Here is a 27,484-nt window from a genome sequence, read left to right as displayed (position 1 = left end):
CTCCCTTCTGGAGTGGCAGGAGAAGAAGGGACACTGATGAGCAGAGCCAGCAGCTTTGGAGTGAAGGAAGCAATCTCGGCGTCATTTCCATCCGACTACCCATGCTTCTTTTTTAACACGTATCTGCAGTCTCATATCTGTTGGATACTCTCACACACACGAGCAGCCAGTAGAGAGTGGTGTGTGGTGCCATACTGTTTTCAGCACCATTTGTGGTGACATATGCATTCCCACTGAGCATGGATTTGGAAAGCCTTGCCTTCATTCTGGCTGTCATTTCCCCTCTATAGTGAAAATGCAGAAAGGCCAGCATGTGCAATATGTTGTTTTACCAAACAGAATCTGTTTCCAGGCTGAATGTTACACTTCGTTGGTGATGAGGCAGAACAAAACAAAACATGAGTGCATCATGTAGGCAGTGTGGCATGAGTGTCTGTGGACACTGAGATTCAGGAAATGGCTTCTCAAAAGCACACTGAATGCCATTTCTTACATAGTTTGTCATGGATGGTGACATATTATACCACAGGATGGATGGATGTGTGAAGGATCTGATGGAAAACATGTCATCACACCATTCTGTGCCAATGACACAGTATCAGAGTTTCATGCTCAGATGATGATAAAAAAGTTTCACACAAAATATAATTTTTGCTTTTTGCTAATTTGTTCATTTGGAATTCCATGTAAAGCTGCAGCCTTGCTTTGTGTAAAAGAAAATTTTGAGTGAACTTCATCTCTCTTGATTTCCACAGTTGTCAGCGTCAGAGCATCATCATATACAAAGAGAAGAAATGACTAAATATTAAATGCAGCCCTTATTATATAATGATAATAATAATAATAATAATAATAATAATAATACATTTTTACCTGTAGAGCATCTTTCAAGATACTCAAACATGCTTTATTTAACATTAAGAAAGATCTGAAGGCACAAGATTGCACAGTACATTAAATCAAACATTAAAAACCTTGAACAGAGCCAGATTGCTGGAGTCAAGGATTTGGAGAGAGAGTCTGAACACAAGCTAATAAAAACCAAGCAAAGCAAACAAGAAAACAACAAACAAGGGTGGGGGTAATGGAGGAATTACTGTACCTGTACTAGAGCTCACATGGTGCTCACATGGTGCATAAACATGCATTTACATCTTGTTAAAGGCACAAGTTATTTTTGGAGCCAAAGTGCAGAACACAGACAGGAAACAGTTGAGTTTTTTTTTTTTTTGTAAAAAAAAAAAAAGTCAGAGGCTGAGTTGGTGAAGGTAAGGGACTAAAAGCAGAGTTGAAACAGGTGGAGCGAGGCAGGAATACAGGAAAACAACAATCCAAACCAGACGAGATAGATAGATAGATAGATAGATAGATAGATAGATAGATAGATAGATAGATAGATAGATAGATAGATAGATACATACATTCATACTTTATTTATCCCCTAAGGGAATTTCATGTGTCCATTAGGTCATTGTTGATAATAATAATAATGATAATAAAAACAGTTAATAATAAATAAACAATAATAATTAGATTAGTCCACTTCCTTTGGCTGAAGTGTTGTATAGCCTGATAGCAGTGGGAACAAAGGATCTCCTGAACCTCTCTGTTCTGCAGCGCAGTGAGATGAGACATTGCTTCACCTGTAGCTGCTTCTCTGTCCTGCCAGAATATTGTGGAGAGGGTGGTTGGTATTGTCCAAGATGGCCTCCATCTTAAATTGCATGCATCTCTCCACAACAGTCCTGAGTGAGTCCAGACTCCTGCCAAGCACAGACCCAGTCTTTTTTACCAGCTTGTCCAGTCTCTTTGTGTTCATGTCTGACATGCTGCTGCCCCAGCAGACTGCAGCATAAAAGAGTACACTGTCCACCACTGACTGATAAAACATGTGCAGCATTTCACTGCAGACGTCAAAGGACCTGAGCCTCCTGAGGAAAAAAGGGCCGGCTCTGCCCCTTCAGGTAGATGGCATACTTAATAAAGTATGATCAAATATACTGTAAAACAGTGTATACTTCTTTAGTACAAGCCTGTCTAAAGTAAAGGCCTAGTTCCCACTGCACAGATCTCTCCTTTTTTACCAGACCCTGAGCCTTGCAGTAAAACAGTTAGACAGGGCTGTTGTTTTCAGAGCTTAGACTTTGATTTCTTCTCCTCAGTAAAATAATTTTTCTCATTTTCTCTCTTCTTTGCTGTAATGATTTATGTGTCTTCATCCAGCCGAAGCTGTTGCCAGCCACTAGCATCCAAAATGGCCACCTTGCCACTGACACCAATGTGTTGCCATCCAACTGTGATGCTTGCAGGGACCATTTTATTTGTGCCATAACTCATTTCAGGGAATGTATGTCACTGTGGATTCCCCCTCTGAGAGGGGGACTCATATGCATACATTACCATGCTAATTAACTCCACAGCTGAGATTAACATCAGTGACTGGGTGGTATGTTTAAACCAGAGGCTACAAGCCAGGCACTGTTGACACACCTAGAACTGCAAACACTGAAAGCATGCCAAAGAGGCTGAACTGTTGCCAACCTGCTTTTAAAAAAATATTATCTAAAAAAGATCCAAATGTTAAAATTGTTAATGTGCTCAGTGGGATTTCATAGACTCTTGTTGCTGCTCGAAGTGACAGGCCCATCTGAAAAATTAAATGTTCCCTTTACCCTCTGCATGTCAGAGCCCATTGGATGCTCATCATCATAGTGGGAGGAAACTAGTGGGTGTAGACATTTTCATTCCATTTAGCATATTTGCATAATGAATAACTCAGCTGTTCCCACACATGCTGCTTGCATAATTTATGATCTGATGGCATCTTCTAGAGGGCATGTGTTCAGCCTTTACCTGATGGGCTGACATCGTGTTCAAATTAGCCTCTTTTTATGTTTCACTAGGTACAAACAACAGGGGAATTCCCCCCGCGGCAGTTGCAATGTTGTGCTAGAAAGAGGGGTTGTAATAACTCTTAGCTGAACCAGCAAGGAGTCTTTTTATCTGAGCATTGAAATTATTTAATTGAAATTTTAAAATATTGAACATGAATAACAAGTTTTTAAATGTTGTAGAAATTGGTTAAATTTGAATTTGCTTGCGGTTGAAAATTCCCTGAGGGCCTGAATTTCAAGTAGATAAGAACTGGGCAGCGTATATGAAAAGGCAAAAGTGGAACAGCGTTTTCAAACTGTGTCTGTCTCTGTATATTCAGATTAGGATTAACATGTACACACTCACTACCTAATGAAATAAGTTATTTAAGAGGAGTCTTGGAGTCTTTCTCTGACTCCTGGTGTTGTTGTCAACTGTATAAACACAGTCATTTTTATGGCTCCACAGTCAAGTATCATTTCCTTTGTTTGTTGATATTTAGTTGGAGGACATTACTTTTCTAACACAAAAGGAACTCCTCAGTCTGCCCTCTGTAATTACTTCCATCCTCCTGAATTACTGAACAGCAGATTTTATTGTGATGGCCACAGTATTTCCCTGAAGTCTCCTGGTAAGAATAAGAAGAAGACACAGGAGACTTCATTCTAATTCTCTGCACCAGTTTATTATCATAATAATACTTTACTCCTCTGTTTTTTAATATGATATATAGTCTGATGGTATCATAGATTGATGAAACCAAATGACAATGCTCCTGTCAGTCAACACCATACATAAAGTCAGCATATAGGTGTCCATGCTCTTCTGATGATAGATGAGGATGTCAGCTGTCTCTAAAGTCTGCACTGTAAAAGAGTTCAGGACAAGTGATCATGTACTATGATCAGTTTGTTTCATAGCGACATAATTTATAATTTTGTTACTGTAGGCAGATCCCATGAAAAGACCCAAACCAACATGTATTCTTCTGTGTCTGTACTGTCTGACCCTTCTTTCCTGTCTGTGGCTCTCAACTTGAAGCCCATTGTTTCCTACTTTGGATGTAAATCACAAATATATAGTGTCATTTTTTAATAAGTTCTATGTGGAACAGCTGTCCCCTGTAGCTTTTATCAAACATTACTCTAACGGGGAAACTGTGCTTTTTTGGGGACTATTTTCAGCAGCAGTCAATCCACATCTTGTGCTCAAGTGTGTATCTCTGGCAACATATCTGTGTATGTGGGACTGATTCAAAATAAACTACAGTGTGTGTGTTGATGGTAATGAAGGAACATTTCACCAGTGCAATGGTGTGGCTCACTGGTGTGGTTTTAATAGTTTTTGGCAACAGCAGATATCTGTGGCTCAGAGGAATAAGATGGCTTGTTAAGACTTGTTAGAGTGATAAATTCAGTCTTGGTTTGGCTCTCAACATATGGGCTCAAATTAGGGTCAAAAAGATTTTGAGCTTGTACACTGGTGTTCACACATAATTCCACATTTTGTAGTTGTAAATGAACCATTGGAAATGTGTAAAATAAATGCTGGAGAAATTCAAGTTATTGCACATATAGAAAAGTGGTGTATAAAAGAAAAATTGACTGTGACTAAAACCTGTGAACAACAGAAATCTGTGTATAAAACTTGGCTCTCAAAGTTCCCATACTGTGTGTCAGGCTGTTTTACACCAGAATCTAATTGGACAATAACAAGCCAATCATGAAGCCAATCAGTGGGCAGGTGTTGACCTTCATCCCTATCGATATGCAGTTGAGATGAAGGTAACGGAACCAGCTAACATTAAGAAAAATGTTCATGTACAGAAAGAGATGTTCTCATGGTGTTTAGCTTGTTTGTAATAACACATCAACACATGACTCCATTGATCCTGACACCTTTTTAAAATAGCTTCTTTGAACCCACTGGGAGCCTCAGCCTCTCTCAGTTTAATGATCTTTCAAACTGCATTAACCTCCTCCTCTGTCACTGAAATTGGTTTACTGCAATCTGACTGCTACCTAACAAGACTGCTTTTAACACAGAGGTCCCACTGGAAAAAATCTCCTTCCACCAAATAAGACATTTTGGCTGTTATTGACAAATCTTCAAATCTTTCCTTGCAACTCAAATCAACTTTTTCAAGCAGTTCAGGTGTTTTTTTCTAAATACTGGAAAGTGGATTACAAAGTTGAAATTTGCCTGAACAAAGGAAGAAAATGCAGATTCTAAGAGACCTTGCTGTGTCACTGCTGAAACAATACTGAATAAGTGAAATTATCAATTCCTATTTGCATTTTTTTTAGTTGGAAATGTAAGTCCTGAAAGCTGAGTCTCTGGACCAATGATTTTGTTGGGATCAATGTTTGTTTATTGAATAAAATATGTTTGGATTCATAGGTGACAGATGGTTAATACTTCCTGTCTTTACATGGGAGGTATTTCCCTCAGTCAGTCTGTTTTTCTATGGTTTCCCAAAATGATGAATTACTTCAGGATAGAATTACACTGTCTTGACAAATCTGAAGACAGTCCTTACATTTTACATCTTTACACCAGTAGAAGCAAATCTCTGATGTCGTACATTCTGACATGGCATCTTACTCTAAATCAGTGGTTGTCAAACTTTTTCTGGCATGTCCCCCTCAGAAGCCGACCAAGGTTCATTAGACATTGTTCTGACATTGAATTTTAATCATCCGATATCACAAACCTACATTCAACCAACGATGTTGGTGGCCAGCTGAGTGTGCAGAGGGACTCCTCAGCTCAGCACCCACATAGCCAGGGATGAGGTCCCCAATGTCTGGACCATAAGGTTGTCCCTCTCGGGCAGACAGTGTATGTGTTATAAATCCCCCTGACCTGTCATGGTCTGCCATGGCGGACATTTTAGGTTTGAATTTATGTTTCGACTTTTGTCACTTCCTGTTTTATTTTGGTAGTTTCCTTGTGTGTCTCAATGTTTTTACTTCCTGTCTTGGTCCTGTTTCTGTTTGGTGATTGTCTGCTCAATCACCCTTGCCTCCCTTGTCTATATAGTCTCTGTGCTCCAGTTTGGCTGTTCATGTCTGGTTTGTCCTCGGTCTGTTCATGTTGCCTGTTCTAGTGGCTGTGGTATCCCCTGTGTCTCCGGTTGTTGTTCCTTATGTGCCCTCGTGCTTCGGTTTCCTGTTCTGTTGGTTCACCTGTTTGTAAGTTCTTCAGTTAATCCTAAAGGAGTTTTAAATCAAAACGCAACTGGACTTGATTATTTGTCTGGGAAGACGTTTCACCTCTCATCCAAGAGGCTTCATCAGTTCGTGTACGCATCTGACCAGGCTGGGACTGGTCTAGACCAGGCTGGGACTGGTGATTCGTGACCTGATTTAAAACTCCTTTAGGATACCATGACCTGGACAAATGAGAATATGCACAGGCTGATTCTTCAGTTAATACATTTTTTTGCAGTTGATCCCTATATGCTGGCTGCATTTGGGTCCAGCCTTACCTGCACCGTGAGATGACCATGTATTAGGCTAATGTTATAGACAGCAGAACAGGTCATATCAATCTGCCAGAGAAGACCCATTTCAGCCAATTAAAACTTATTCCTTTCACTGGTAAGCAACCTTGTTTAGTGAGGTAGCATTTTAGAATCTACTAACCAGTGTCCTCTTTTTTTAAAAGCCAAAATATGGGCACCACAGCAACTGTGTCATCAAAATTAACATACTGTGCAATGTGGTTCAATGAAGTTACTACATGTTGCTATATCAACTTACTTACAGTGCTCAAGATTAGCTAGCTAAGACTGGCTAACGTTGGGCACCTCAGGCCACTGTCTTTTTAACCTGTCCATGTCCATAACAGAGAGTTTTGCTCACAAGAAGAGACTATTCTACTTTACAGTTCAAAATGCCTTAAAAGCAAAGCAGTGCTTCATTTGTACATCAGGAGGTCCAGGAATACATGGGGGTGAAGGGTCAGGGAAGTGACCACAGTGCCTGGAGGACATTCAATAATACCTATAGGTGCTAGCTGTTAAAATTAAATAAAACTAAACTCATCAGCATTATTTATTTACATTGAATATTCAGAACACTTCACAATCAACATTAAAAATCAGCAGGGAAGACAAAACAGCCGTTTACAGTTTATAGCGCTCTCTCTCTCTCTCTCTCTCTCTCTCTCTCTCTCAATTCAATACAGTTCAATATTTTTTATTTGTGTGAGAAAAAAAAGTATATAATAAAGAAACAATTTACAATACTAATACAAAATCATAAATATCAAATGTCAGATGAGTAGCTCAAAAGGCCGAGTGTTTTAGCTGTGAAGTGACTCACTGCAGCTGTCATGTGTTGTTCTGCTGGTTGTCTCTGAAACTGACATACTGTACATCTCTATTTCTATGGCTGACACTATTTAATGTTGCATTTTAGTCCGGTCTGTCAGTCTCCTCAGCTCCGCACTATGGACAGCACCACACCTAGATATAACAAACAGCACTGTCCATGGTTCTGAAACAACAGCTGAGAAAGAGTCCCTTTATCTCAGCCAATCATTTAGTTGTTTTTGCTATTTTTTCTACAGACACATAAATAAAAACATCGCATGTGACAATCAAGCCCATTTTCATTACTCATTTCACCATTTCACAGTACAAACGCCCACTTGCTTAGCTGTAAACATATTTCAAAATCTTTCCACATTTCAATTAAATGTTATTGTTAGATTAAATGTTAATTAAATGTTAAATGTAATTTAATTTAAGATATTTATTGTGAGTTGATGGTAAGAAGAAGGGATGTTTGTGTAGCCTACATTTTTGGTCCAGGACACTATAGTCCATTAGAATACATTTGTTTGTTCTCAAGCAGACTTTATTCCATCGGATCAGTTCATCTCAATCTATTGTCAATCCAACATTGTCACTGCACTACATTCATTGTAAGAACTTACTTAAAGGGACTTGCAAGCAATTATGATATAAATATGAACAATATTATTTTTACTGTATTATATAAAATATATATGATACAATATGAAGATATTAAAAATAATTTGACTTATTGCTATTGGCCTTCATAGTATTCAGAACATTTATTGCTATCAATTACAGTATATGAATCCTACATGCACATACCAAATACTACAAACATCTTCATCACCACAACAAATTCACTCAACTGAATTTTAAAAAAAGTTGAAAAAAGAAAAAAGTAAAATAAAGTAAAAAGTAAAATCTGGCTAAATCAAAGCATTTTAAATGGAAACAGCTTTGCTAAATGTAGCATGTTTCATTCTCAGGTTTATTTATGAATCTTTTTTTTTTAATTACTTGAAAAATTAACTATTTTCTTATTTAATTTGAAATGTCAGAATATGGTTTTAATGCCAAGTAGGTTTTCAACATACAACAAGATACAACATACAAGGAATTTGCTGTAGTGTTTTGGTGCAACAAACAGAATAAGAAGAAATATAAATTATATAAATATAAATATAAAATATAAAGAAAGATAAACAAAGATAAAAAATAATAACAATATTTATAGAAATGATAGAAAATACAAATATATACACTAAAAATGTGTACTCTGTGCAAATTGACTGGGGGAATGTGCAATAGTGAAGAGTCAGGCCCAATGAGCCCTGGGGTTCAATCAAAGGAATGATTCTATTATGTCTTATATATTAATTGTAATCTGTTTTACATGCATTAATTAAACCTGTAAAACACAGAAATGTCTTTTGGGTTCTTTAATCTTCACAGAAAAAAATTGTGTTAATTTAAAACAATAAAAAAAAAAGCTTGTAGATAAATCAATCTTTAACTCACCACTTGAAGATATTCCTTCCTGTCGACTGTAATGCTACCGGACCTCTCTAGTCTGGTTTAAAGCATGTTGTCATTGATTTGAACTTTACACAGTACACCAGGATGTCTAGATAGTGCTACAATAAATGTATAAAATAATACAAAAAGGAAATATGTGACCATTTTAAAATTACTGATAATGAGTCACATGTGAAACACATCTTGCCGGTCCCACGCTGTTTTATTTTGGTGTAACGCTCCTCTCATTTCAGATCCACTTCCTGCCCTTGTGTGTTTCCTGCCTTTGTGATTTTCTGCCCCACCCTGATGTGTTTCACCTGTGCCTCATTATCCCTGCCTCCCTTGTGTATTTAGTCCGAGTGTTTCCTAATATAGCGCCCCTACCAGCGGCATGCATACGGGACCTCGGTTGTCATGGTTACCATAATAAACACGCAACTGTACCGAGAAGGAAAGTTACTATAATAACGGTAATGGATTGATTAGGTTTAGGCACAAACACTACTTTGCTAGGTTTAGGAAAAGATCATGATTTTGGGTTAAATAAGTACTTCCTCAACATCAGACGATCTTTGTCATGGTTACAATCACGGTCATGGATAATATAAGCAATATAAACTACTGGTTTTACATGGGAATTGAACACCGATCTCCTGTGTCATATTCCTTTGTTTTGTTGACCCATCTACCCACCCCAACCTCCTCCTAACGCGGACCTTGTTGCTCTTTACACTACGTCACAGCACTTTTCCCTGTCATAATTACTGCGACCACTAGATGTTGCCTAACAACAAAACGTGACTATGGGTCATAATAAGCTGCTGAACAAACGACCTGCCTGCTCGTTTTTCACAGGAGGACAGTCTCACATTTCCACATCTCACATTGTAGTCTCTTGTCTCTTCTTGACCCCGTCTGGGTCCAAATGTTGCTTTGGTTTCAGTTCAACAGTCTAATTCCAACCATCATGATGTGTACCTGTTACTGTGTTATTAACATGACACAACAAATCCAAATATTGCCAAAGCAAAAATGGAGAGAATTAATCATATTTACCGTATACCTAATTTTTTTGCAGCTATCCAATAATAGTTTGTAAATAGAGATGTTCAGATTGATGATCACATTCTTCTCCCACTCCCTAGTCCCCCTTTCCCTCCTGTCCTCTTTATCTTTATCTATACCTCATTTATCCTCTGCTCTCTCCCACTCCTTTATTCCTCTTCCCTATCTCTCCCCAGCAGCTGTCAGAGTTATTTGTCTCCTTTGAGGAGAAGCCTCAGGGTGCAGCCTCCTTAGCCCAGGTCCACAAGGCAGTGCTTTATGATGGGAGGACAGTGGCTGTCAAGGTCCAACACCCCAAAGTCCAGAGACAAAGCTCCAAGGACATAGTGGTGATGGAGGTGAGTATATGTCTGTTAAACTACTTTGAAATAAATGAAGAATTGTTCGTGTGGCTCAAAGATCTGAGACACAGACATGATACATGTTATTCTCTGCATGTCCATGGCCCAACACACAACTGGCAAATGTCTTAAAGGCTTAAAGATAAATTTACATATTCATACTCCATCCTCCCTGAAGTTGGAGGATTCACAAGAAACAAATGACAAAAAAGAACAGTCAAAATTGAAGATATCTTGACTGTTTGTTACTAGTATGGGTCAAACAAACCTTCAGTGAGCTGCAGTTCTGTGGATGGAAATACTTTGTTGTTAAAAGAGAGGAGAATGGACAGACTGGTTGGAGCTGACAGAAATGCTACAGTCACTCAGATAACCACTCTTTACAACTGAGCAGAAAAACTTCAGAGTGAACCACAATCACCCAGTATTAGCGTGGTCTTCCTAATAAAGTGCTTGCTGAGTATACCTGTACAGGCCTGTTTTATTTTACTGGACAGTGAGGCTGATTATAATATTTTGTCATTTTAAGGTATTAGTCAGAGTGGTCCATTGGCTCTTCCCAGACTTTGCCTTCATGTGGTTGGTGGAAGAGGCCAAGAAGAACATGCCACTGGAGCTGGACTTCCTCAATGAGGGACACAATGCAGAGAAGGTGGCCAACATGCTGGCCCACTACCCCTTTCTCAAGGTACACACACACATTAAAATCTGCCCCTTTTTTTGGAAGCCTACATAGTTCACAATGGGACTTTATTTTTGACCGTGTTGTTAGGTATTAGAATTGTACTCAATGCAGTTAATAGAGGTCAGACTTTTTGACTGTGTATGACAGCATCCCTGTGCTGCTTGTTGGCTCTGGCTGAAGTCTAATAGAACAGAATTAGCAGAACACTGCAAATCATGACTTTATGTCCATTATCATTTAATTTCCTTGTGTGCTTTTTCTTAATACGTCTGTTTGAGAATTTTATTAGCTCTAGTGAATGTGAATTAGACTTTCTCCAGCTGTCTTTCTTTGTTTGATGTTCAAATCCATAGAGGTAAAATTTCTTTAGGTTTGTCTTCTTTTCTCTGATTATCTTATTCTGCATGTTTAAAATTCAGTAAGTTGGTATGTGATAGAGACATGAAACACAATTGAATGAAAGACAATCAAATACCTTCCAATACATTCAATAAAAACATGTATTTTCTTTTACCATCTTTTTGGCTGGAAGGCTTAAAGATACATTTTTTTTAAATTTCAAATAAAACAAAAAGAAACCATCACAGCATTCTATCAACTTTTTACAGGCAGTTATGTATTGGCCCGTTCTGCTGGACCTGGTACCGGGTCCGTCGGGGGGGAAGAAGAGTTAAAAGAGTGCCTTAAAACATTAGTGCTGTATAAATGGGATTGTAGTGAATAGTGTGGTTATTTCTTCCTGCTTTCTGATAGTGCAGATGCTTTTTCTACTTGCTCTCACCTCTGCTTGAATATTTCTACTGATATTCTTGCTTTTCTGTTATAAGAAAATATGAGCAGCGCCTCCTAGACACTGATAAATCAATGGGACTATAATTTTTGTAGATATAGTAGGCTATTGCCACATTTCAACCTTTTTTGCTGTACTGCATGAGCGTGGCCTATCAACAGTGTGAGCCTGCACTGCAGTGACTTATACTTAGCACTTAGCCAAAGCTAATTAGCAGCAAGATGCCCCTTCTCCACTGATGACTACCAGAAACTGTGACAGAAGATTGTTGTGCTGGAAACCAAAATTCATCATTGAGAACTGAATGTGGAGGGAAATGGATTCTGTGGGAATGACACTACTTTACCATGGTGTCAAAACAATGGACAGGAGCATACTAACACACAGCTAACTAGCACCAACAAGACCACCAAGAAACAGGAGAGCTGTGAGCCAGATAATAAATCTACAAGTGGCATTCCTCCCTGGAACTCTGTTGGAGCAAAGCCTAAGAGTAAATCATTCCCCTGGGACAAGGGACGACAAGTTACAGACAGAACCCGGCCCCGAGATTTGTAAAGAGACTGGTTGGGTTGCATTATCATCCTCTTCAACTCCTGTGCAGAACAAGACACAGCCATGGACAGCTGCGAAAGAGAGAACTATCCACAAACCTCCCGAAAAGGTGAGTGTGCAACTTCAGAACAGATATGCTCCACTACTGCATGACCCTGGATCTCCCTCTGATGACCTGGATAACCTCTCATCCTCACAGAAAAGGGTCAGGACTGACAGTAAATCAGAGAACAAAAGGCTGGGTGACTTTGCTGTAAAAGATGTGAGAACTATGTGCAGGAAAAATGCCAAAATACTCCCAAGGATGAGGTCTCTGACATGGCAGAAAGAATCCTGCATGTTGTGCCTTCACATCCAATTGTGAAAAACATCATACTGCACATAGGGACCAATGATGTTGTGAAGCAGCAGTCCGAAATACTGAAACGAGACTTCACAGATCCATTGAACATAGTCAGCTCTCTGAATGTTGAGGTGTTCATTAGTGGCCCTCTACCACCAGTCAGAGGAGGAGCTGTGAGATTCAGCAGATCGTTGGCACTGAACACATGGCTGTCAACTGCATGTACTGTCTCTTCAGTTCAATTTATTGAATATTTCAACTTTTTCTGGAATTGAAGACATCTTTTTAAGGTGGATGGACTTTGGGAGAAAAACTATTCATCTACAGTCTATTTTTCCTGCATTACCCATGAGTTCCCTCTGTCAAGGACAAGAGACAAGAGGAATCAAAACAAGAGGAAGATATAACAGAACATGGAAGAAATGCAGCCACCTCTGCCCCCACCTGAAGTGAGCCTTAATCATGAGAGACGTCAGAACAAAGAGTAACAGGATGCTACACCCTACTTACCATCAACAGTGAATTAACCCTCTTCAACTCCCAAAACCCCAACTAAGTCACCCCCCTCCCCAGGTACCCTATCCCCCTCCTCCCCCCTTTTGGAGTTCACTGACCAGATGAAAAAGTTGGTCATTGCTCGGATCCAACTCAGCCCTCGCCCTACTCACCATTTTCTCTCCTCAAATTCCCCTGCAACCTCCCCGTCCAACTTCACCTGCTCCAGCTCCACCAACACAAGCGTCACAGCCATGACATCCCCTACCCTCCTCTATGGCAGCATCAGAATCATCCTCAGTCTCCCCAGCCTGATAAAAGAACAGTACATTCAGTTGTTTGTGTTTCCAACTCAAGTGTTCTGGTTCCAGAATGTCACTCATGACTCTTCCCAGGAGGGGAGGGGCCCAGTGTGCCAGAGGCTTCCTCAATTCCCGTCTTGATAAGAAATAGAGAAAGTGGACTAAACGCAGCATTCTGTACATTCTGTAAACACATCGAGCCTAACCTGACCAAAATTGACTAAATTGAGCCATTTTTAAAGAGATTCTCCATATCTATAACTCAGAGTTATGCAGAGCTAGACAATTTTACTTCTCTAACGTCACTAATGGGAATATTAACAACACTCGTGGATAGATTAACAAATCCCACAACACAGTTAACTCAAGAGTTTATATCCACTAAAACATGTAATGAGTTTGCTTCTTTTTCTAAAACAAAAAACATTCAGTCAAGTATTAGTTCCACCCAGTCAAGCAATGCCTTACAACACCTATACCAACATTCAGAAAAAATATAGTCTCTATGTCTGAATTTACTGCTATTGAAATTTTGCTGCATCTGAAGCCATCCACTTGCTGCCTTGATACCCTAGCCATAAGTTTTTGTAAAAGTGTTTTTAGCTGTTTAAAATACAAACTTTTACAGACTGTGAATGGCTCCCTTCTTTCAGGCACTTGTACAGCATCACTTAAGACTGCAGTTATCAAACCTCTCCTAAAAAATAGAAACCTGGACGCCTCTGTACTTAGTAATTACAGGCTCATCTCAAACCTTCCATTCATAGGCAAGGTCATTAAGAAAGTAGTTTTTAACCAAATCAGTAACTACTTGTACATAGATGGCTACTATGACAACTTCCAATCAGGTTTTTGTCAACATTACAGTACTGAAACTGGCCTCTTAAAGGTACTAAATGACATTCGCACACACAGACAGGTAAAATAACTGTGTTTTGTCTCTATCGGTAATCATGAATCAGTTAAAACTACTATGCCATACGGAGCCCCACAAGGATCTATTCTCTGGCCCTGTTTGTTCAACCTTTATATGCTCCCTCTTGGCCATTTTTTCCAAGACCACAGAGTGGCTTATCACAGCTGTGCAGACGACTTGCATATTTATTTAGCTCTTTCACCTAATGATTTCAGTCCCATTGATTCTCTCTGTCTGTGCCTTGAAATGGTGAATGGCTGGATGCAACAAAACTTCCTCCAATTAAATAAGACAAGACTGAGATAGTTCTATTTGGGAACAAAGAAGGAAGGTTACAACTTAGTGTCTACCTAGTATGGAGCATCAAACACTCATGTTAAAATGGATGATGATCTTAGTTTTAGTGACCACATCAAACCTACTGTATAGCAAAATCTATGTTTTGGTTATCAGAAACAGCTGGGGTCAGAGACTGCGTCTAATCAAGACTCAAACTCAGTCATGCCTTTATATCTTCCAGAGTCATTATTGACCTCACTGGTTTACCAAATAAGACCATCAGACAGCTACAACCTATTCAGAATGCTGCTGCTCTGGTTTTTACTAAAACTAAGAAAAGAGAGCATATTTCTCCAGTTCTCAGGTCTTTACAATGGCTTCCAGTCAGATACAGAGTTAACTTTATAGTTTTACTTATTGTCTATAAGACACTAAATGGTCTGGGCCCTAAATATATTTCTGAATTGTTCCATGTATATGAGCCAAATAGGTCTCTAAGATCTTCAGGAGCTGCTCAATCAGCGGTGCCTACAGTAAAAACTAAACTGGGTGAATTGGCTTTTAGCTATTATGGTGCCACCTGCTGGAACTGTCTTCCACTGGAGATCAAATCTGCCCAAAATTAAACTTTACACAGAAGTTAAAACTGCTCTGTTTTTGTCTGCCTTCATCTAAACTTTAATCTTGCACATTGCCTATTTTATAATCTGTGTTTGCATACTGTTTTCTTACTGTGCTTTTTACTTCTGTCTTTATGGTTCTTTTATTTCTGTTAAGCACAGAAATAAAAGATGATAATGTGTATGATAATATGCTATACAAATAAATATGCCTTGCCCTGCCTATTGATTGTTACAATATTAAGCTATTAGACATTTCAGTCAAGAGCTCATTGGAGAGATCTTCTAAGTAATTCATTGTATGATGAACACTGATGGCTTGCAGACAGGTGCAACGTCAGCAGTAAAGCAGGTGTTGTACCAGTCCGTCATGGTGAAGAGGAGCTGAGCCAGTAGGCAAAGCTCTCCATGTACCAGTCAGTCTTCATTCTGACTCTCATCTATGGTCATGAGATCTGGATAGTGACCATAAGAATGAGATTGTGGACACAAGCAGTTGAAATAAGTTTCCTCTGCAGGGTGTCTGTGCTCAACCTTAGAGGTTAGGGTGAGGAGCTCTGACATCAAGAGGGAGTTCGGAGTAGAGTTAGTTACAAAGTGCTTTACATCAGCAGAAATATAGAATCAATAAAATCAATGCATTTTGATGCAAAGAGGACAGATCGAACAATTAAAACAATCAAGAGCATAAAAACCAATACTGAGTAATTTTAAGAGAAAATAAAACACTTCAAGGGATGGTAAAACCAGGAAAATCTTTTCCTTTGAATGATGCGCTGGCAACAAGAGGCAGCAAGTCCGCATAGCTGACGTCTTTCTTCTACGTTGTTGTTTCGTCTGACGATGGAGAAAATAATGTACACAAAGGAAGAACTCCTGGCTTTAAAGTGTAACACATGTGGAATTAAACATACCATTGTGGCTGAGCTGAAGGAGCCGTACCACAGACGCTGAGCCGGGGCTAAGCTAAAAGCTAGGCTATGGAGATATAAGCCTTTTCTACCATCGATCCTCATGGGAAATGTCAACTCCCTGGCTAACAAGTGTGGTGAACTGGGGGCACTTCTGTAGAACCAGTGAGCATGTCATGAGTGTAGTCTCATATGTTTCATGGAGACCTGGTTAAACGACAACACTCCCGACCGTTGTGTGGATTTACCCGGCTTCACTGCAGTACGAGTACGATCTATCTATCTATCTATCTATCTATCTATCTATCTATCTATCTATCTATCTATCTATCTATCTATATATATATATATATATCTAACTAACTAACTAACTAACTAAAGGAGATCATAGATTCTGCCAACCTCATTTCCGCCTCCTCCTTGCCTGACGATCTCAAGGTGTGTAATGGTATGTAGGGAACTAAGAGGTCGGAAATGTAACCGGGAGAGATTTAAAACTTGCCAAGCTTTAAAACTAACCAATAAAATCTTAAAATTTATTCTAAAACATACTGGGAGCCAGAGGCTAAAACAGGAGTAATGCTAAAAGTTATATATATATATATATAGTATATCTAAATATAAAAACATGATTATACAAGTTTTGTGGTGTGCTTCTCAAAACTGTCAAACCAGACACCAAAATTTTTCGCAACAGGCTTGATATGGTCTGACAGGGAACCTGGACATCCAAGTTTTAACCTCACACAGGCAGGCATTCAGAGAGCTCAACATCCCAGGGTCAGTGGGTCTAACTGGCAGGTACAGTTGCATATCGTCAGCATAAAAATGAAAAGAAGCACCATGTCTATGGATGATTTGTCCAAAGACAATAAAATTGGTCCCAGAACTGACCCCTGAGGCACAATGAAGAGACAAAGTTCTTCACGGAGACACAGAACCTCCTATTCAACTGATAAGATAAAAACCATTCTAAAGCTGTGCCAGATATGCCCGACCAGTTCCTCAGTCTGTCCAGCAGTATGCTGTGGTCAATTGTGTCAAAGGCTGCGCTGAGGTCCAAGAGTACAAGTACTGAGCACATGCCATCATCAGAAAGGTCGTTGGTGACTTTGAGCAGGGCAGTGTCAGTACTGTGGTTCTTCCTGAAGCCTGACTGAAACTTTTCAAGGATGATGTTGTTTTCCAGTGCAGAGAGAAGTTATGCAAGAGAATAAAAAACTTGAAAATTGGTCTTTTGAGTGAAAGAGGGATCCAGTCCAGGTTTTTCTTAGCACAGTCACACAGGCAGTTTTAAAATAATCGGGGACACAACCCTTAGACAAAGAACTTTTAAAAAAAGAAAGCAAAATAGGCCCGACTGATTCCATAACTTTAAGTAAAAACCAAATTGGTAAAATGTCAAGAGGGCTTGAGGACACTCCCATATGTGATACTATATCTAAAAGTTCCGACAGGGTAATAGGATTAAACTGGTTCAGGCTATGTATTTGTGGGTAAAGAGAATCTTGAGGCTTTAATTGACGCTCTCATTTTCTCAGTAAAATAAGATAAAAACATTAAACAATCAGCATCCCTTTTGACTGGGGCACAGGGAAGATTTGGATTTAAGAGGTGATCAGCTGTTTTGAATAAAAATCAAGGATTGTGTTGATGGGTAGAAATAAGATCTGAAAAATAGCATCTTCTTGCATCCTTGACCATATTGTTGAACAGAATTACTAATTCTTTCATGATTTCATAGTAAAGATATGCGCTCTTTTTTGCATTCCCTTTTACAGGTGCGAATGTTGTCATTTATCCAAGGGTGCTTTTTAACTGACGACTTGGACCTAACCTTAACAGGTGCAATAAAATCTAGTGAGGAGACACAGATGGAGTTGAAATGGTCGGCTAAATCATTGGTGTGGGAGTATTCAGACAAGTGTACACTTTGACTGTCGAAAAGTGTGCAGAAGTTAGAGGCACTTTGCTCATTAAGGATGCGAGTATATTAGGAATGGAGTAAAACAGTATTGCTAGTAGGCGAATTACAGTTAAAAACTATACATTTATGGTCAGATATAGACATATTCAGTAGCTCCATAGTGGACACTTTTACATCAAGAGTAAAAACAAAGTCCAGTGTATGACCACGATTTTGAGTTTGTATGCTGTTTAAAATTAAAATGTGTAACAATGCTTTAAAAATCAGAGGCATGAACATTACTGGAGTCATCAACATGTATATTAAAATCACAGCAGAAAACAACTTTGTCATAGTTTAAAACAAGAGTGGATAAAAACTCAGGAAACTCTGCTAAAAACTCGCCAGTTTGTTTTGGGGGGCGATGAACTATGGCAAATAAAATCAGATGGGGACCATCAAGTTTAAAAGTGGGAACTTAAAAGGAAGAAAAATTCTCACACTATACCTGATGACATCTGAGGGTCTTTTTGTAAACACACACAAGGCCCCCAGCACAACCACTGACCCTGTTGGTTGAAACAATCCTTGTGTGGGTGGCACAGTTCAACAAGGTGACAATGATTGTTAGTTTGCAGCCATGATTCAGTGAAAAACATAAACTCTAAGTTGGCAGACAAAATTAAGTCATTTAAAATAAAAGTCTTATTGGATAGTGATCTCACATTGAGGAGAACCACTTTAAGTGATTTTGTGTTAGGAGATGAAGTTGGTGCAATTGTACGTATTTAAAGTGGATTTATTCATATTTCTGTGTGGTATGAGCACGTGTCGGTTGACAGATCTGTGATTTATGATTATTGGAATTTCAGAATCATGAAACAGTGCAAGAAAAAGAAGGCTTTGTAAAGCGTATAAGTGTATAAAGCCTTCTCATCCTTGCGCTGTTTCATAACAGCACAATGGAGAAAAGTCAACAGAGGAGAAGAGCTCAGTTCACTGTTGACTGTCCAGGTGTGCTGCATGAACTGTCACACACATTTGGAGGTGGAGATTGCATGAAGAATATTTGCAGCTAGAGCTCGAGTGCCCTGTGGACCGGGGTGAATGTCATTTCTGTTAAAAAATGATGCACGTGTAAACCAGCTGTAATTTCAGCCAGCTTATACTAAAATATTATCACTATCACATTTTTTTTTGCGTGTAATGCTATTTAAGTGTTACAACGTTATCATATTACGCTAGCTTTACAACTGCCAGTTTTATGATAGCACTCCTAGTGGGGATTGCAGGCTCAGATGGTTATAGGTGCAGCAGAGTTAACCTGTGTGTGCCATGTTCCACACTCGCTCACCTCGTGTCGCCTGATAATGTGATGTTTCCTGTTAGTGGAGGGACTGCGACCATTTCCCTGTGGCCATTGAGGAGGATAGCTGCCGCCACGGCACCCTTTGGACCCCATTTGTCATTGCAACACACCCTTCACATTTTATATATAGAGCTCTATATCATTTTTCTTTTGCTGACCAGCACTTCATTTTTGGTTAAAGACAATTAAAAAGACATATTTGGGAATTTTTTTTTATTCTTGGATTGAAGACTGTTTGGTACTCTTTATTTTCGTGGACTGAGAAAAGGACTCTCTGAATTAAAAAGACAAGTAATATCTTGTCAGGTACAAGTGGATTTATGTAACAAACAATAAGTCCATTTTTTTGTGTTATATCAAGACCAAAGTTAAAATGTAATTTGCACTTAAATGTAAGTATACTGAGAACTTACTATTATTTATTATTTGACAGAAGGATAAGTTTCCTTTGGTTCAGACTTCCAGTGGCTATTTAAAGTGTGAGGAGGTTGGATGTACTTCAGTCCAGCATATTTGTTAACTGCTATCACAACCCTGAATAAATTCAGCTCTATTACGCTCCCAGAAAAGATTGTAACTGCCAACTAAAACTATGTTGTGTGAGGAGCATTTAGATTGTAGCCATGTGTTTAGACTGAGCAGCCCTAAACCTCAATGGAGACTATTATCTCATCTGGCCTGGGAATGCCTCAGGATTGCTCAGGAGGAGCTGGACAACATTGCTAGGGAAATAAATGTCTGGACTACTGTTATGCCCCAGTATAGGGGCCTAGGACACAACATGGATTGGCCCCATCTTCCCCAAGTCCCAAGTAACCACAACAAAGATTAGTTTGAATATGAAGAAAATGATTTATTTACATAAAAGTTTCTTATGAACATATAGAAAATAAATATTGAGTTTAGGCTTCAGGGTGGACTAAGGCCAACATAATAAACATAATCACCCTGTCTGGAAAATAAACAACTAATCTAACCAAAGGAAAACAAATAACAACCAACTCACCTCCCTAACTAAATAAACAGGAAAAAACCAGAAGAACAAAACTGGCAGCCCACCCTTACTACTCAAATGAAACAACGAACTACACAAAACTGAATCGCTACAACGGTGTGGCCAGTTGGGAGAAGAGGAGAACGAGAGTGAGCCGGCGGCCATCTTGGCTCCTTATATACCAGGTGATCGGGGATGCAACCAATCACCGACCAGAACGCAGAGCCTTTCTACCAATGACGGCACGGCTGCAGCCCACACCTATTTGCATACAATGAAAAAACAGAAACACAAGACACACACACACATACACAACAGACCAACCACAACAACATGACCGCGGTCATAACAACTACTTTACTTGACCTGCTGCTGCCATCCAACCCCAGATAAGCAGCAGAAAATGGATGAATGGACTTGTAGAAAAGTCAGCAGTGCTGTGATTACTGGAGATGATCTTATATCTGAAAGACAAAAAGTTTAGTGATGTGAATGAAGGGGAAGTGCATGAAGTGTCAGTGCAGTGGAAAACACATACACTTTGTAAACAGATTTAGCTCTGAGTGGCCTGGGACTGATCATGAAACACAACCTTACAAGATATTTCATGTGTTTCTCTCAGTTCTACTTTAAAAGTGTTTACAGTTTAGTAGAGATGGGGTCAAATTAAGCCTGCACGATATTAGAAAAATTTGCAATGACTCTATGAGTTGCAATAAATAAACGAATAGTGTGCATATACAGTTTTGCTGCCGAATGAAAAACACAGACAAAGGTCACTATTGGTCATCTTATCCATCCTCCTCCCTCTGCTGCGGGTAACACAAATGAAACTGCAGTATACACACAGTTTTCCTTTTAGCTTGTCTATAACAGTTCACAAGCCTAACGTTAGCGCACTGCGCTTGTGTAAAACAATCCGCGGTGGATGGAGAAGCTTAAAATGTAGCGTGCTTCATGTTTAAATCTTGTTGAACAGGTGATGTAATGGAGGACCCGCTAATTGCTTTTTTTTACTCGCAAAGGTTGTCATGACACTCACAGTAGTTGTCAGCTCTGTTAAAAAGTTCATTCCTCACTGGTCTCCACCTCTGTGCTGTCTGTTGCGTGTGAGAGAGGCTGCGGCCTGACACCAAAACGCAGTGTTTTTTTTAAGGTTTATTTGTTGTAGGTGCCGCGCCTTGAAAACCCTGCGTGCATGGCGGTGTAAATACATTTTTTTTCTAATTCATGGTGTTTCAGTCAGTCTGTTGCAATATGTTTAATTTTGTTATAATATGTTTATAATGTGATAAAGATGAAAAAAAGATTAATCAGTCAGCACAAGGTCAAATCTGTATTCAATATCCTATCAGTTCATCAGAATCAAATTATTTTGAATCACTGTTTAAATCAATTGAAGGTCATATACTTAATGAATACTAATATTAAGGCTTTTCAAAAATATATACATATTTAGGGGGTGATTAGTGATTAGTTAGACAGTGATCTTAATCAGTCCTGTTGTTTATCTAGCACTGAAGCAAATCCAAAATAGAACAGGATATAATTTAATGCAGACCTGTGCGACAGCTGCACAGACAAATGAAATCTAGTAAAAAAAAAAAAAGAAAGTGGTCTGCCAAAAAATCTAATAAACAAAGAAAAATCAATGAAAAAGCTAAAATTTGGTCTCTTCTTCACCTCCTCTGTCCCTCTCTCCACAGATTCCGATGATCCACTGGGATCTGTCCACAAAGAGGATCCTGACCATGGAGTTTGCAGAGGGGGGGCAGGTCAATGACAGAGACTACATGAAGAAACACAGCATCAATATCAATGAGGTACTGTCTGCTGCTCTGCCTGCTCCCTTTCAGACAGTGTGTGTGTATAGCAGTTTATCAACTGATAATCCAGGTACCATCATGATTACATGATTAATCAACTAATCTTATCACCACTAGTCTACAGCATTAAAATATCATGTTAAAAACCTTTTTTTCAATACCATCATACTCATAGACTACTAAGTACTATACTAGTATTATGTACATGAAATACAAACAAAAGAGACAGTGACTCAAGTTACAATATCAGTATAACTCAATGTCCAGACAGCTTCAACTAAGAAGGTGGTAAATATCATTCAAATGTAAAGTCAGACAATAAACATTTTCCAGCAAATATGGACCCACAATTTTATTCACATTCTTATTAAAATGATTTATATCTTGTATAGTTGTTGTTTTACTGTTTTAACTACAGAATCTGAAATTTACTGGTAGATGTACTGTCTATAAAAGTGTTGTTTGATTATAAAGCAGGTGTCGATTCTATATTAATACTTTGAAAGTATCAAAGCACTCAGTCCACAGAGAAATGCACACAGCCAGTATTCAGAAACTGAGCATTAAAACCAGCCGTCAGGACTTCTGGAACTTTGTGATGACACAACAAAGCCGTCACTGCTCTCAGCCACGCCCCAAGCCGTCCCCATTTTGACCCACCATCCAACTTTTTTTTTCCTTTTTTATTTGTCGTTCTAACTTTATTGACAAGTTAACAACACAACACCAAGCAGCTATTCTACCACTGAGCTAGCAGCTAAAACACAGTGAAAAGTGGAGGACACGCTGCATGACAGGATACAAAACGCCCTTTTGGACATCACAATTTCACAACTTCAAATAAAGCACCAGGCAAGTGTAAAATATAAATATTATATTTTATGTTACAGTCTTTGATTGGCAGCTTACTTAAATAACCCACACACACACAGATTTGCTCCTCTATCCCTATGGGGACACTCATTAACATAATGCATTCACTAGCCCCTTACCCTAACCATTACCCCAACATATTCTAACCCTAAGAGCAACTCTTAACCTCAAAATGCAGTCTCTACCTGTGGGACCTCAGTTATTGTCCCCATGGTGACACAAATCTGCATGGGTAAGTGTGCATTCAGGTTTAATGTCCCCAGCAGGTTATAAGACCAGGAACAAATACACAAATACACACACACACACACACACACACACACACAGACACACACACACACACACAAACGCACAACAAGATGGATAGAATTATTAGGTGGCAGTGGTGCATGCTGGACCCTGTGTCTGTGTGTGTAATCACATGATGGATTAGGGCCCAAAGAGACTTTCCTCTTAACTTGACCTCAAGATGTGAACACAGCAGACCAATGCTTTCTCCCTCATATTACTAAGACTTAAGATAGGACTGACTTCATTCATAAATCCCATTGGAACTAGATTTTTAGTGGAGCAGATCTTTGGTCTAATGTTGTCTTAGTAAGCTGCTAATGAGGTTCCCATATACCAAGATCTTGAGGACTGTTTTTAATTATCTCCACTGGTTTCACTGGTTTGTATATTGACTTTTTCTCTGTTGCACATCTGATTATGTAGGCTTAATTACCCAGAGATCTTAAAGGAATAGATACCATGGCATTAACAGTATGGCAATATCTCTGACAAGGAATTAATCTTGTCTAATATGGTATGTCCTTGTATTGTTCAGCCTCACCGGGCCATTCACTAATTAGAAGGTCGGTGGTTCGATCCCCGGCTCCTCCAGTCCACGTGTTGAAGTATCCTTGGGCAAGATACTGAACCCCACTTTGCCCCTGATGGCTGTTCAATCAGTGTATGGATGTGATGTATGAATGTGTGAGTGAATGGGTGAATATGGCAAGTATTGTAAAGCGCTTTGAGTGGTCAGTAAGACTATAAAAATGCAAGTCCATTTACCATTCACCGGGGAGATGATGAAATATGATCCAGCCACCTGAGCAAGAAAACGCTAGAGACACTAGGAGCAGCAGCACAAGCCACTGAAATAATTTAATTTATTAAGAAGATGGAAGAACAAGTTACCAACCAACCTGAGGTTGTTCTGTTGTTTCAGTGCTGGCTTCACCTGCAACGCTCCCTGGGATAGGGGTCAGATAGTATGGCTTCTCAGCTGTTCTAGCGATCTCACTCTCGGGCTAGTGGAGCTGAGTTTAAGGCTAATGATGATTTTTGCAAGCAGGTAGAAGTGGGTAGGCAACAGAAGTTGACCAATTAATCTGTGCTGATAGGACGTTTTATAAATCTTACCTCCAGCAGTCATCACTGTTTTACATGAAGGCTCCATTCATTTATATTCAATTGAAAGTTAATTTTACAGAAGATAGCTTTATTTGTAAATTATGAGCATGATCAGGTAGTTGGTCATATTGAAACATCATTACACTGTAAAACCTGATGAGTTAGTTCAACTCAAACTGTTTGAGGAAACCGATTGCCTTGAACCATTTAAGTTTATTAACTCAAACAATTTAATCATGAAAAATTATTTTATTTGCGTACAAGCAACTCATGTATTTAATGTTAAGGTAACGGGTAAATAAAGTTAATAGTACCAGTTCCATTCAGTTCATTGAACTTAAAACTAATAAGAATTTTATACTCATATGTAGCATTTCTCCAAACTTATTAAAAATGTGTCAATAGAACTAATCTGAATTAAGTAAGACTAACTTAAATGGATCTTCTTTACACAAATGTTTCCACTAAGTTTCAGTTACTCAGTTTTCTTCCACTAAAGCAAATGATTACATTCTAGTTGTGACAACTTAAAACTTTGCTGTAGCTACTCAATTCATTTGAGGAAACTGATTGCCTTAAACCTTTTAAGTCTGATTAACACAATACAAACACACATGTCTGACAAAACTTAAACAATTTATTTAGTTGAATGCTTAACACTCATAAATAAATAGTTAAACATGTCAATGTAAAACATTTCAATGTTCACAGCTCTCGAAAGTTAGTTTACTCCTCTCCACTTACTTTTGTTTTTCTTAACCTTATTAATGAAGTTTTCAGGAAAAACACCCCTTCAAAGATGAAACTTAAAAGTTCAGTAGACTTCACCCTCACATTATCATCAGTATTTGCAGCCTCTGGTCTAAGTCAATCAAACTGACATAAAACAATGTATATGTGTATTCAACAGGAACCCATGATCTGTTATGACATTTTGGACACTGATGGCAGAAACCACAGATCCTAATCAAAATAAAAAAAATAATAATATAAATGTAATTTTCATGTGGTAATGCAGAAAGTGTGAAGACACCACAGAAACAATACAAAAACACATTTTAGTAAAAACTATTAAATCAAACTAGAACGCTTGTGATTTGCACAGTACCTGTTTAAACACAAAAATCAGAACTGATGCACGCAAGCCAAACGATAATTTTTGACATTGCTGACCTTCAACAACAAAACCTGTTGACAACTTTACTCCAGCTCATTTCTCAAGGCCTGTAACTTAGGTTTGAGCTGCTTTCTCCCATCATCAAGATTTAGAGGACAATCTGGATGAACTCAAAGAAGCCACTTTGCTTCTCAGGGTAGCTCAAATGGAGAGCTTAGATCAGTCCAAACAAAATCACCAGTGAATCTGTCCAAGATCTGTGAGACATTACAACCTGATCCTCGAGGACGATTGACACGTGGTGAGTTTCAAAGGGAACTCCTGCAGGCACCTTTTCTTCATTGAACACTGCCACCAGAGTCACTGCTCCCTCTTGGGTTGCCTCCAACTCATCCTGAAAAGGAAATACATGTTCAGTGTATGTGAGTGTAATTTTACAAATAATCAAGCTTATAAAAAGGCTAATGATGAAAAAGAAAACATCATTACACCATCCCTTCCAGATTTTTACATGCAAGTCGAAGCAATGTGTAAACTTAAGCAAATAAATGCTGGGCCATAATTCCATGTATTAGTTCAGCAATATGGTGTTTCACTGTACTAACATCTTATGCAAGCTAAGAGTTCAAGATTATTTATTATTATTACCCTCAATTTGTCCTTCCATATAATGAGGGGGAGTTCTAGTCTGTCTTCTTTGTTACCAAATGTTAGCTCAGAATATCTTAAGTGATCAGGTTACAGATAAGGTTTCTCTTTTTAACTGCTGTTTCAAAGACTAATGAAAGTCACCCTGATCATGTCAAACCCCTTTGATATTGTGAGGATCTGGACTTATTGTAGAAGCTTTCTTAGTTTAGATGAGCACAAACAAAATACACAATGATTATCAAATCAACTACACGGACAGAAATCGAAAGAGAGATGAGTAGGGAGTCTATGATGCTCAGTTATTTTATAAACTTTTAATTTGTGTTCCAAATTTGGGAGCAGATAATCTGTTAAATTAGTCTTTATGTGCGTGATGAGACCTGATTTTTAAGCACATTTTAAAAATGTGTGTAACCTGAACCTCACTTAAAGGATAGCCTTGAAAAAACCTTAACCAATCCTAATACTAAGACTAAGACTCACATGCCATATGTCCATGTAAATATTTTTGGTGTGTATAATCATTCCTCCTGTGAAGAGATCCCTTCATAACACAACTACACTAACAGATGGAGGACTAAATCCAGTCGTCGTTCTATGTGAAACTGACTTCTAAAGTTCAGCCGAAGTAAATATGACGCTTCAGCAATCTGAGTTACACTAATCAACTCGTATCTTCCAAAGTTGTTCCTTTTAGTACAAAATTCCTTGTCTTTCTATTCACATGTAGGTTTATTGTTGGGACAAAACACTGACGACAAAGCTACAAGTGACTGCCAAGATGAAGATCCCCATTGGTTAGGAAGGGATTTCTTTAGAGCCCGTATGGACAACTCTTTATGTGGACACATGGACATGTGAGCATTGCATTAAGATAGACCAGAAGACATGCAAGCCAATGAGTAAATATTAATTTTACCGTAATGGATTTTTACAGCCTAAAATGAAATACTTGACATATTTTTGGAAAATTATTATCTTTTTGTAAAACATTTTTTTACATGGCATTTTGAATACTTTGAGAAAATATTGTTTACATATCAACAGAGATTACCTAATTTCTTACTTAATGAATATCATGTTGCAATGGAATTACTTTTTTTCCCCACCAGAGGCACTAGCCTTTACTATCCTTTAAATATCAAAAGAATAAAATGTAATGGGAGGATGAAAACATATGATCAGACTTAATGACGGAAAGAACATAAACATTAATAGCTACATATTGTAAGATATGTCGATATTGTTCATGTTGTGCCCTCAAGAAGTACTGATGTGGTTCTCCTTGAGTATCACTTTAGTTGTTCTTCATTTGCTAGAATTCTCATCAATTTTGGTGTAACTCTCTTG

The 27,484-nt window shown here is 38.6% G+C and overlaps 1 protein-coding gene across 2 annotated transcripts in view; it reads left to right on the top strand.

Moving 5' to 3' along the window:
- Positions 1–27,484, top strand: part of adck1 (aarF domain containing kinase 1) — a 142,271-nt gene that overhangs the window by 55,612 nt on the left and 59,175 nt on the right. For both annotated transcript variants that reach the window (XM_022750621.1, XM_022750620.1), the window contains exons 5-7: positions 9,943–10,101; positions 10,634–10,792; positions 21,976–22,092. In XM_022750621.1, coding sequence (XP_022606342.1) covers positions 9,943–10,101; positions 10,634–10,792; positions 21,976–22,092 — 435 coding nt within the window. The remainder of the gene's footprint in view (positions 1–9,942; positions 10,102–10,633; positions 10,793–21,975; positions 22,093–27,484) is intronic.

The sequence above is a fragment of the Seriola dumerili genome, unplaced genomic scaffold, assembly GCF_002260705.1.
Source record: "Seriola dumerili isolate Sdu_G_001 unplaced genomic scaffold, Sdu_1.0 BDQW01000149.1, whole genome shotgun sequence".
Lineage (NCBI taxonomy): Eukaryota > Metazoa > Chordata > Actinopteri > Carangiformes > Carangidae > Seriola > Seriola dumerili.
This window is presented reverse-complemented; position numbering and strand designations above follow the sequence as displayed.